The sequence below is a fragment of the Periplaneta americana genome, chromosome 16, assembly GCF_040183065.1.
Source record: "Periplaneta americana isolate PAMFEO1 chromosome 16, P.americana_PAMFEO1_priV1, whole genome shotgun sequence".
Taxonomy (NCBI): domain Eukaryota; kingdom Metazoa; phylum Arthropoda; class Insecta; order Blattodea; family Blattidae; genus Periplaneta; species Periplaneta americana.
The window spans coordinates 105,553,904-105,567,132 of record NC_091132.1 but is presented as its reverse complement, the minus strand read 5'-3'; the positions used below and the strand labels follow the sequence as shown (position 1 = coordinate 105,567,132).

Here is a 13,229-nt window from a genome sequence, read left to right as displayed (position 1 = left end):
TGTTGGCAAGTATGGTAGCTCGTGCTCCCACCATCAGAACTATTACATCAATGTGGGACAGGCTATATTTATCTTTATAGAACGGGATTGTTGGTTCATAGATCCGTTTCTTTTCACTGTCCACCTCATGCAGTTGATCTGCATGTGTCTCAAATCTGATGGTGGGATCGAGAATGTATGCCGAGTTGTTCTTAATGGCAATGATATCAATTCGTCGAACACTTCCTTGTGTGGCTAGTCCCTGCACCTCTTGATGGACTGTAAACCCAACTTCCTTCAGTGCCTCGGCCAGCATAGAACAGACAGCATGGTGACGAATGTTGCGAAGGGCCTCACTATAGGGGCAGAAGCCAAGGATATGGGAAAGAGTTTCAATCTCACTGAGACAGTGCCTACAGCGGGTACCATCCTGACTTCTACCCGGTACAGCTTGGACCGGAGCGACAAAGCCTACCATTTTAAGGGCATCTATCCATTCCGAGAGGGTTAGACCTTTGTGATTTCTTATCCAGCTGTTTGCTGGGGGGAACTCTTTGTTAAGAATCACTCCTTTACCCTTTTGTTTCAATGTACACCAATTTTCAAATTCTTTTTCTCTTAAAGCGTCTCTAACTTTTCGAGAGTCCACAAAATTTTCATGATTATTTAAAAAAGAATTAGCAGGAGTTAATTTAAGGCTATTTAAACATGTTTTACTCTCCTCAATAAGGTCCCTAGTGGAAGTAATGTAAGGATCATTAGTTTTGTGTAATACCTGTAAGCCATTAATATGTTGTAGCGTGGATTCCCAGCGTACCCTAAAAGACCAAGACCTTTATATTTACAATGTGTATATACCATAGAATCGGGTGTGTCAGCTGGTAGGTGCAAAATTTCTTTAAGAGTGCTTTTAATAATTTTGTAAGCGTTATCTAAAAAAGTATTGGGTATTGTTTTCAAGGGCATTGTCTGAAATGTGTAAATTAATGATGGGCAAATTGAGGAATTTAATATACAAAACTTTTGATCAGGATGTAATAAAGGCGACGAAATGAGCAAATCTAATCTAGTTTTCAGGTCGTTTAAAACAGTTTGGGAATCGAATATACAGACGTCAGAAAAATGAACACCTAAGTAGCGTACATGCTCATTTGCAGTTAAGCATGTAATAGCAGTGTCATCAGAAATGTTTAGTTGATTTGGATGCAATTTACCACGAGAAATATTAATAGCTACAGATTTATTGATATTTATATCTAAACCAATAGCTTTGAAACGATCAATAGCCATCCTTGTGAGTTCTAAAGCAGAGTTTTTGTTTTTAGCTATGATAACAGTATCATCTGCAAAACCAAGTACAGTAATATTCCGAAGTGATATAGTGTTAAAAGTTGTGTAATCAAGATGTACTCTATATTAATCTCTGGATTCGCCATTATGTGCTACATGCCCTGCCCATCTCAAACATCTGGATTTAATGTTCCTAATTATGTCAGGTGAAGAATACAATGCGTGCAGTTTTGCATTGTGTAACTTACCGCACTAAAACAGGAAACCAGAAAATAGCACTGGAACTCACTAGGATTCAGAAGATGATGGAAATAACATCGAAACTAGTCAATCAGATGTAACAACAACATAATTTACAATGTGAACACAGTGTACTCGTTATTTATTTAATTTAAATAACTTAAAAGTTCATCAGTGGTCATAAAGTAATTATGTTTGTGATCGTGGCTCTGGGGACCCAGTCATGGCAGTATAACCATTCCATCTTGTACTGAGGAAATGCAGTATATCAGCTTGTCCAGAAGCTGTGAGGTGGCAGCCCCACTACTAGATTTACCTCCTTCTTACTAGCAACTAGTTGGAGAGAAACAACACTGCTTGGATGTCTACAAAGAGATTTAGCCAGACTGATTTCTCACATGATGACCGAAGCACGAAAAGGACACAAAATGGTAAAAAAGAAAATATCCTTAGATTTGTCACTTGGAATGTACAGGGTATTGCCCATAAAGAAGAACAATTAGACGACATTTTAGCCAAAAAAGAAATTTCAATAGCTGTTACATCAGAAACTAAGAAGAAGTTACAAGGTACAAAAGAAACACAGAATTATTTGCAATTTCATTCAGGTGTGAAACAGAAAACTCGAGCAAGAGCAGGAATTATATTAATGATATATAAAAGATTTCGAATCGCCATAACTGATTATTGGTTTTGGAATGAAAGAATTATACAAATTCGTTTAAAAATATCCAGAGGTTACTCGACTATAATTGGGATTTATACGCCAATACAAGGTGATGAAGAGGGAACAGAAAAATTTTATGACAAATTGCAACAGATCTTGAATAAAGTAAATAAGAATGATTTTATCATGGTGATGGGAGATTTTAATGCTAGAGTAGGTAATTCTAAAGTTGAACAAAATATTGGCACATTTGGTGAATAGACCCATAATCGAAACTGAACTTGTTTGATTGACTTTGTGCTGTACAATCAACTAAAAATTATGAATACCTTTTTCAAACATAAAGACAATCATAAATATACGTAGGAGGGAAGAGGATTAAAATCAATAATCGATTATGTTATATGCAACAATAAATTAGCAGAACTAGCTTTAGATACCAGAGTTTTCAGAGGACCAGAAATAGAAGCTGATCATTATTTATTAGTATGTCCTGTCCAAATGATGCCAAAGTGGTATAAAACAAAACACAAACCAAGAAATCCGAACATAAGAGTTATCATATGAAGTTCACCTGCTTAAAGACCCCAGTACAATATGGTTATATCAAAATCAGTGAGCATAGACGTTGAAGAAGAATGGAAGAATATCACAGTTGTAATAAAACAAGCAGCATTTGAAAGCCTGAGGACAAATAAAAAATGGCAAAGAAAACGAGGACTAAGAAATTGAGATGAAAATATTAAAAAGAATATTGAAGAAAAGTGAGAAACATATCAGAAATATCTTAATACAAAAGAAAAAGAAGACAAAATTGAATATCATCAGAAAAGAGCAATTGCTAATCGCGAAGTGAGGAAATATCATATTAGAAAAAATTGGAAAGAATATGTAGGCTATCTTTCTTAGAAAATGCCATTACAAGGCCTCAGCCACAAGTGTACAAAATTTTAAAATTTATAAGCAATGAAATTAAAGAAACTGCTCGATTTAATACAATTCCTCAAAATTTATGGTTAAAATATCAAGTTTTATGGTGCCAGGATACTTCTCCCCCTAGACTACAATACTCACAAAATTCTGACACAGAACCCATCTCATTTGAGGAAATTTTAACAGTACTTAAAAATATGAAGAGCGATAAAGCACCAGACGATGACTGTATAAACATCAAACTCTTCAAACATGGAAATTAACCATTTTTATTTAGACTTTTAAATTTTCTAAATTTGATTTGAAGTGGAGCAGAACCTCCTAGAAGTTGCTCGAATTCTATAGTGATATCAATCTATAAGAAAGGAAACAGAAATGACTGCAATAATTACAGAGGAATTAGTTTATTAAATACCGATTGTAAACATTTTCTCCAACATAATGAAAAACAAATTAGACAGATATTATGAGAACATATTAGGAGAAGAGCAGAATCGATTTAGGAAAGGGAGATCATGCTGTGACGGATACTTCACAATGAAACTTTTGATAGGGAAACATCGGAAATTTAATATAGAAACACATATTGCATTTATTGATTTCAAGAAAGCTTTTGATCATGTAAACCGCAACAAACTTATAGAAATACTAGAATGTGATAATATTCCACAACAAATAATTGAAAATATTTTTAATCTATATAAAGAAACTTTCATTTCTGTCAAAATTGATAACAAAATGTCTGATCAGTTGGAAATTTTTACCATGTCATACAAATATTGTAATTTTATTAACATGAATTAGTGCATGACCAGTAGAAGACCCTTATATATTATTACTGGACAAATCTTGATGTCCTCTCTCACCCCTCTTATTCAATATTTATATGAACACAATAGTACGGGAATTTAGAAACTCTTGACATGGTCATATAACTATAAATCTAAATTTGTGTCTGGACGTACTGACTTTTGCAGATGATTTGGTTTTGTCAGTCACTTCAGAAGATGATTTACATCGATCAGTCTATAGTTTAAAATTAATAGCTGATAAATATCGCAAGAAAATATCCACCGAAAAAACAAAAATAATGGCATTCTGAGGCAAAGAACCTGTACGAAGCAAAATTGGTATAAATGGTAACATTTTAGAAAGGGTTAATGAATTTAATTATCTTGGTTTCAAGCTTTCCTTTCTACCTCATCTAGATATCTCACAAAAAAATTTTAAATTTAATAAATCTGGAGGCATCATCAACAGTATAATGAAACCTTCTTTAGTCCAGAAACATACCTCCACTCGTCTGTACAAAACCTTAGCAAGACCTGTCCTCTGTTATCGCAGCAAAGCTTGGACCTTATGAAAAAACAATGAAAATAGAGTTACTGCCAGTGAAATGAAGTTTATGTGCCAAACAGCAGAATACACTACATGGGATCACAAAAGAAATGAAGACATCCTACAAGAACTGGGAATGGAACTTGTACTGCAGTATATTAATCAATATCAAGACAACTGGTTTCACCATATCAAGCAAATGCCTAGAACAAGAATTTCTCAAGCAATCTTGAAGTAGAGATTAACAGAGAAAAGATCATTGAGTCGCCCTGTGAAGAGATGGCGGGAAAACTTCTGCAGACTCGAACAGTCCTTCTAGGGCTATTATCTGTTAGGAAGATGATGATGATGATGATGATGATGATGATATTTGTGATATGTATATTATAATTATAGAATAATTATATTTGTCATATGTACCCTATATGATACTCTACACTTACATTTTAATAGTTTATGTTCATAACACGAACAATTATAATGCTATACTTGTCTCATTTTGTCATACCCGTAACACTTACAACATCTTGAAAAATGGTTAAATGGCAAGTTGTAGCCGATTTAAGTGAACACCATATTTTAACGTTTTGGTGGCTACTTCATTCACACACAACCCCCAGAATGTCTGGAGGACCACACCTGCTGTTGGTCGACGGATCCATTAAACCTAGCGGGGAAATCTTGTTGATCACCAGCTTTCCCTCCTTAAGCCACTGGAGGACGATTTTAGTGCCATAGCAGGTCAGCACTAGGAACAGAAAAGTAGAAAGAGGAGGAAGGAAAGGGAAATGAACCCCTAGGCCTCGAATGCTCTAATGCCGTCGGGGTTGAAGAAAGTAAGAGTTCAGTCAGAGGACTGGATAGGAAAGGGTAAAGAGGGAATTAGGTATTGAATAGAGGAAAATTATACCAAATTCAGTCATTAACTCATCAAGCTGACCAGTGCTAATTGATGAGTAGCCTCTCCCTTTAGTTCAGCTTGTAAAATTATGCTTACTAACAGCTGCACCACAGGAAGATAGGGATGAGACATTGGGTATTTGTCCAGGTTGGTTCCTTAAAGCCTTCAATGGGAAGGATTAATGGCTCTCCCCCTGTATCCGACAGATACCCTTTTGCAGCCTATTGTCAGACTCCAAAGCAGCTATTCTATCAATAGTCTCTAAACACACACCTTCATCTCAAACAGCAGAAATAACTAAAATGCTCTCTCAATTAATATCGCTCAATAAAAGAATTTTATTCCAATGGATACCATGCCACTGTGGAATCCTGGGAAACGAGAATGCAGATGCTTTAGCAAAGAAGGGCAGCACTGCTACTTACAGACCTGTTACTAAAGCTATATATTACTCTGTGAAAAGATTTATTAAATCTACATACTTAGACTTCAACAAACAAAATTTGATAACACAATCTCAAGGGAAAAAATGGAACTCTCTGCATCAAAACCCACAGTTAATTCCCGATTTACCACGAAAATCGTCTGTAGCTGCATTTAGATTGGCAACAGGCCATGATTGTTTGGCCAAACACCTGCATAGAATTGGAATATATCAGTCCTCTAACTGCCCATTGTGCAACTCAAACCAAGAAATGGATTCAGAACACCTCAAAATCTGTGCTTCAGTGGCTGGCCATGATAATATCTTTGAAAAATATTGGAGTGCAAGAGGTCAAATGACTTTATTGTCAAACGCCTGGCATTAGAAAACAACAACAACATCTTGAAAAAAAAATTGTTCCTATGCCAAGAGCAGTAAAAACAAAACATTAAATAAGAGCCCTTCCTAGAAGAGATGGTTTACTTACTTACTGACTTACTTACTTATGGCTTTTAAGGACCTGGAGGTTCATTGCCACTCTCACATAAGCTCGCCATTGGTCCCTATCCTGAGCAAGATTAATTCAGTACCTAGCATTATATTCAACTCCATCAATTTTATTTTAATATTATCCTCCCATCTACGTCTCGATCTTCCCAAAGGTCTTTTTCTCTCTGGCCTCCCAACTAACATCCTATATGCATTTCTGGGTTCGCATATATGTGCTACACGCCCTGTCCATTTTATACATCTGGATTTAATGTTACTAATTATGACAGGTGAAGAATACAATGTGTGCAGTTCTGCGTTGTGTAACTTTCTCCATTCTCCTGTAAATTCATTCCTCTTAGCTCCAAATATTTTCCTAAGCATCTTATTCTCAGAATAGGTGGTTTAATAATATAAAAATTGATTGAAGGGTTTCAGTTACCAAGAAGAACAGAAATTTGTCCTTAAAGACAAACAACTCAATTAATGCACAAAGCTTTTGCCACGTCCGTAACAAAATGAAAATATTTTTTCTCATCTTTGATAAATACACTGAAGCTGAAACTTTCCAAGCTGAAAGAGTATAAAGATCATTATTGGTATACTTATTTACAAATGGCTTTCAGAGAACCTGGAGGTTCATTGTCATCCTCACATAAGCCCGCCATTGGTCTCTATCCTGAGCAAGATTAATCCAGTCTCTACAATCATATCCCATCACCCTCAAATCCATTTTAATATTACCCTCCCATCTATGTCTCGGCCTCCCCAAAGGTCTTTTTCCCTTACATCTCTCAGCTAACACTCTATACACATTTCTGGATTCACTCATATGTGCCACATTCCTGCCCATCTCAAACGTCTGGATTTAATGTTCCTAATTATGTTTGGTGAAGAATTCAATGCACGCAATTTTGCATTGTGTAACTTCCTCCATTCTCCTGTAACTCCATCCTTCTTAGCCTCAAATATTTTTCACTATTGATATATGTATACAATATCCTGTGATAATCTGGTAAACTCCAAACTAATTTATATGTACTAAAGAACCTGTATCTTGTCACATCTGTAACAATGCAATAACCCAAATGTGACTTCAGAAGTAAGACAATACTGGTACTTTGTGTTGGAAAGCCACTTTTAGATGCAGGTCGCCTGTCTTTCAGTAAAACAGATTTGCTAGAGATATGTTATGGGCTGATAATAAGAAGTAATAACATGGTACCATGAAGACTGTATCTTCTGAATGCTTTCTACACAAAGAATCAACTGATGCTAATCCCTCGAATTAGCTGTGTTTTAAGGGATAAGACTCATAGTAGGGATACCAAATAGAAGCTGCTAATGATACTATATATATATATATATATATATATATATATATATATATATATAGGTTTAAAGCTTAGAAAAGTGAAACTTGACTTCAAAAGTAAGATGGAAAGCCTCTTACTGATGCAGATCACCTGACTTTCTATATTCACTATAAACATAATATGGACAGCTACTACTAATACTACTGCTACTGCTATAGTCGCGACGCTGTTATTCCCGGCGTGACTCCTCCTCTTTGCTTACGTCTTAGGAAGTGAAGGCTCTATAAAGTCTAGGTAGGTAATATCGTTCGCCATTTTTGTTCTTTCATTGCCGAGCTACCATACGATGAATCTATTTGCCACACCATTAAACATTATCATGTCGTAGCTCCTATGATAATAAATCAAACGCACTGTAATTCAGCAAATAATTGAGCGGCAAATAACATCTCCGTGTGCTTTCTGCAAACGCCAACGAAAGAGCGAAAATGGCGGGCGATTATATTAAGTATTTATCGAGCCTTAAGAAATGAATAACGTCTTCATAAGTGAATCACAAGAAGCACACGTTTAAATGTAGCCGATCTGCAACGCGACTGGCTGCCGGAAATTAGAGCGATGGGACTATAATAGCTAATGCTGCTGGTGCTGCTACTACTCTCCAGGAGAGTTGGCTATATTGCAGTTTACTGACTTATTGCGCCCACTTTCATATTTTCTACTTCATTTCCTATTTTGTCCGTCAGCAGTCTCTGCAGTCTCATGAAATGTCATTCTACACACATTTAATTTTCATTTCATTTCACAAAATTTATTGTATTCCATATAATTTGTATCACCAGGTGTTTCAGACCACCCATATCAGCATTTTTCTCTAAAACTACATGATATTGGTTGTTCATAAACAAGTTTTAATAACCGAAACCTATGTAACGAATTGATTGGTGGTAGCATCATTTCCCATAACAAACCGGAAGTAGGGGTACCTGTGGTCAACTTCGAAATTTCAAATGAGAACATGGGTCATTGAAGGTACCATTGGAAACTACTTTTAAAAAGAAACAACTTTCACTGAAACTTTTTTTCTAACTTTACTGTTTACTAACAAAGCAACAAAAATGGTATCTTCTGAGAAATGCTGTATGTTGTTTATGTACGTACATTCTTCATAGTAAGTGTTCAAAATGTACGCCACCCTGTGCTAAACAATGTTCTGATCTCCTCCTAACATCCGTGATTGCACGGAGAACTTCAGCACAGCTGAGGGACATACATGGTGTGGCTTCTCTAATTCTTTGTTTTATGTGTTCTCTAGTTGTTGGACACACCTGGTAGATCATGTCTTTAATTCTCCCCCACAAGAAGGATTACCCGTGAATCACAATTGCATCATAACACAGTGTTTAGAATTCTCTAAGACAACAAATTTCATTCATACCATATTCATCTCCATCAGGAACTTGGGAGACATGATTTCCAGACTCGTGCTGATTTCTGCAACTGATTTCTAAACATGGACCGTGATTTCGAGCTCAGAATTCTGTGGAGTGATGAGGAACTTTTAAAAGTAATGGTCAGATGACTCTCTACAATTTCCATTACTGGTCTCCGGTTAATCCACACTGGCTATGTGAAGTGGATTACCAACACGTGTGGAGCCTCAACACATGGTGTGACATCCTCAGACACAGAGTCATAGGACCATACTCTTTTGAGGAGAATTTTAATGATAGAATGCACGCTTCCTCCGAAACATTTTGGACGAGTTGCTTCATGATGTTCCCCATGCACATCGGTTAACGATGTGGCTTCAACAGAGTGGCTGTCCAGCTCACTTTTCACGTAGGGCTCGGCAAGTTATTAACCAGTTATTCCCCTATGATGGATTGGACAAGGAGGACCAGTAGCCTGGTCTGCCCGATCTCGTGACTTCGCTGCAAATGACTTCTTCTTGAGGGGAGAATTAAAGACATATTCTACCAGGTGCATCCAACAACTAGAGAAGATATGAAACAAAGAATTAGAGAGGCCTGTATGTCTCTCAGCTGTGCTGAAGGTCTCTGTGCAATCACGGATGTTAGGAGGAGATCAGAACATTGTTTAGCACAGGGTGGCGGATATTTTGAACACTTACTATGAAAAATGTACGTACATAAACAACATACAACATTTCTCAGAAATTATCATTTGTGTTGCTTTATGAGTAAACAATAAAAGTTAGAAAAAAAAAGTTTCAGTAAAAGTTGTTTCTTTTTAAAAGTAGTTTCCAATGGCACCCTCGATGACCCATGTTCTCATTTGAAATTTCAAAGTTGACCACAGGTACATCTACTTCCGGTTTGTTACGGGAAATGGTACTGCTACCATTCGATTCTATACATAGGTTTTGGTTATCAAAATTTTTTTATGAACAACCAGTATCATATAGTTTTCGAGAAAAAAGGCTGATACGGGTGGTCTGAAACACCTGGTATATAATATGTGTGTGTATTCTTTTTAAGTTGGTTATTTAACGATGTTGTGGTTAGTGTCAATAGCAAGATGGTATTTGGCGAGATGAGGCCGAGGATTCGCCATAAATTACCTGAAATTTGCCTTATGGTTGGGAAAACCTCAGGAAAAACCCAACTAGATAATCTACCCAAGTGAGAATCGAATTCAAGTCCATGTCCAACTATGTATCAGAAGGCCTCTGCTGACTGAGCTATGCCAATGGCTTTACAAAAATATACAATACATAGCAAAGGAGATTAATTTAATTTACAAGTGTAAACAACAATCAATTAAGTAGAAGGTATGAGTATGCAGAATTTTGTTTAATTCTGTTCTGAATCTATACTCTTGGCCATTCAAAGCCTGAAGACAATGAGGCAGTGCATTGAAAATCGTAATACGTGAATAGTAAAAACCTTTTTTTATAATAACTTAGACAAAGAAAAGATAGATGGAGATCTGACTTGTGTCTTGTATTAAAATTATGAATTTTGCAGTTTCAGTTGGTAAAGTACTTTATGTGTCACTTGTGAGGCAAAATGAGAATTTGCCAGGAAGACTGAGTAAAAATAAATAAATTATAATATGTACTGCAAGTGTGTCTGTCAGTATAGTTCTGCAAGTCAGCACGTGCAACTAAGAAATGCAAGCTCTCTAAACTAAATTATAACACTGCATAATTATACAAGATTATACGTACTTCCTTTATAAACCCAACATTGATTACCATTACGAACTTACCATTGCATACATCAGCACAATCGACAGCTGTAATCATGACGGTATACATTTTATTTTTTCCTTCATAGTCCAGAGTATCTTCATTATTACGATGCACAAACACCTCCGCTTCATTGTTACCCAGATGGTTAATGCCAAAAAGTCCTCTGTATTCCTCTTGGACTTCGAATGTGACTGTGCTGTATTCAGCTGCAAACAAACCATATTTTGCTTTTAATGTCTTTCCTAACATATTTAAAGATAAAGATCAAAATCAAGATGCATTAAAGATAAACTTGCTAGTATGCCCTATAATTAATTACATTATTGTCAGAAACCATGCTTTCAACAGAGATTTCATATTATTATATCTCGTTTGTCCATATCAGTATTCAAATTTTATGGTACTTTTCACTTTATTTTTTCATGCAATTCTGGAAGCTATCATGTCAATTATTGTTTACTTTCTTTATGTTTATCACAGATACCAACTTTGGGGCAATATTGTACAATTTTGTATTTGTTCGTTCTTCCTAATAGTACTTCAAAATTGCTTTATTTCTGTGCCAGGACTGAAATGTATATGAAATATCTTTTTATACTAAAACTTTTTTTATCTTCTTCTTGGAGTATTTATTATTCCTCAATCACTTATTCTTAATAGGTAAGTTTTCCATAACTTGCAAATTGTTATTATGAATTCTATAGCGATATTTGAAGCATTAGCATCCTCAACTTTCAAAACATTTCTAGTTGTATGTAACCTAATTGTTTCTTTTCTTGTGTCTTCATGAACAATGGTAGCTTAAGTCTATCAGATGTATTTCTGTAATTGACACAAACTTTACTGTTCATTTTAGTGTTGATAACTAAATCTACCATCCATTCTAAAACTAGTTTAAGGTTTCTGAAACACAGGAATGTTTCTCTTCATTAAGAGACTGCAGTCGAACATTTCTATTCACACATTCATTATTTCAGATATTTGTAACTATCTTATTAAAGAACTAAAAACACCAAATGCTGAACATTGAAGCTCGAAAGTCACATCTTTTATTTAATCTGGCAGAGTTACGGCCATCATTGTTTACAGTCTTCCAATTATTAACAACAGAAAAGAAAAGTCTATTTCAGACTTTTGGGTATACTCAGACCTACCTGGTCACTCACTAAAACTACTACGAATATCTTACATTATACGATTATTCCTAGATAATAAAGACATTCTTACGGCTCAGGTCTTCGTCTATTGCTTTAATTTTTCCTAGTATTATCTCATCCGCTTGGTGTTCTTTTACCTCCAAATCATGATCAAATCCTTCTGTGATATTGGGTGCCATATCATTCACATCAGTAACTTTAATTACAATCTGAAATCAAAGGATAAGAATAAGAATATTATACAATGCAACAATAACACATCTCTTCTGGGTCAAAGTAAATAAGAAAAGCTTATTCAAATCTAAATTTAAATCATGTACAATTTTAATTCCTTCTTTAGGTTTCTGAAACACTGTGATCATTGAAGGCCTTTTGAGTTGAAATTTCTGCACTCTCTTGCTTTTCTATCAAATATCTCAATGGTCAGGCGGCCGGGTAGCTCAGTTGGTAGAGCAGCTGGCTACGGACTGGAAGGTCCGGGGTTCGATCCCAGGTGGTGACAGGATTTTTTCTCGTTGCCAAACTTTCAGAACGGCCCCAAGGTTCACTCAGCCTTCTATAAAATTGAGTACCGGGTCTTTCCCGGGGGTAAAAGGCGGTCAGAGCGTGGTGCCGACCACACCACCTCATTCTAGTGCCGAGGTCATGGAAAGCATGGGGCTCTACCTCCATGCCCCCCAAGTGCCTTCATGGCATGTTACGGGGATACCTTTACCTTACCTTTTTTTATCTCAATGGTCACTGAAAACATTAACATCTCATTTTAATAGCAATAAATACATTGAAGTTTATACACTGTTATTCCAACAATATAAATAGTTGCAGAAAGACTATACCAAGGCAGTAAGGCAATATAAATAAATAGACAATTAGAAGTTGGAATACTCGAACATAATCTTCAATATAGCTTTGTAAGAGGAAAGGGAAGAAAGGGCTGTAAATATCCCCACAATGATTCATTAAGTATAAACTACTATTACATTTCCAAGTGGGAAAGTCAAATCAGATAAACCCTTTTGGTCTGATAAACTTGAACAGCTAAAGAATGAATAAGATGAAGCTAGAAAAAAGGCAGAGAAAGAAAAAACCAGAACTTCTATATCAGACTGGCATCAACACCTACTAGGGTTTCTTGCGAGTCTGTTAGAAAATAATTCGCTAATTTGTCAATATTTTCTCTTCTAACTTTAATGCAATAAGCCTTGCTGCTTGCCGAAATGTGGAGGTACCTTTCATGCAACCACTCCAGATATTCTGCCTGCCTGCATGTTGTTACAG

The 13,229-nt window shown here is 35.9% G+C and overlaps 1 protein-coding gene across 1 annotated transcript in view; it reads right to left on the bottom strand.

Annotated features, from left to right (window-relative positions):
• Positions 1–13,229, bottom strand: part of LOC138691011 (cadherin-AgCad1-like) — a 318,553-nt gene that overhangs the window by 160,724 nt on the left and 144,600 nt on the right. Inside the window, exons 15-16 of the mRNA XM_069812651.1 lie at positions 12,022–12,160; positions 10,812–11,000 (exon numbers count right to left, since the gene is read on the bottom strand). Of these exons, the coding sequence (XP_069668752.1) occupies positions 10,812–11,000; positions 12,022–12,160 (328 nt within the window). The remainder of the gene's footprint in view (positions 1–10,811; positions 11,001–12,021; positions 12,161–13,229) is intronic.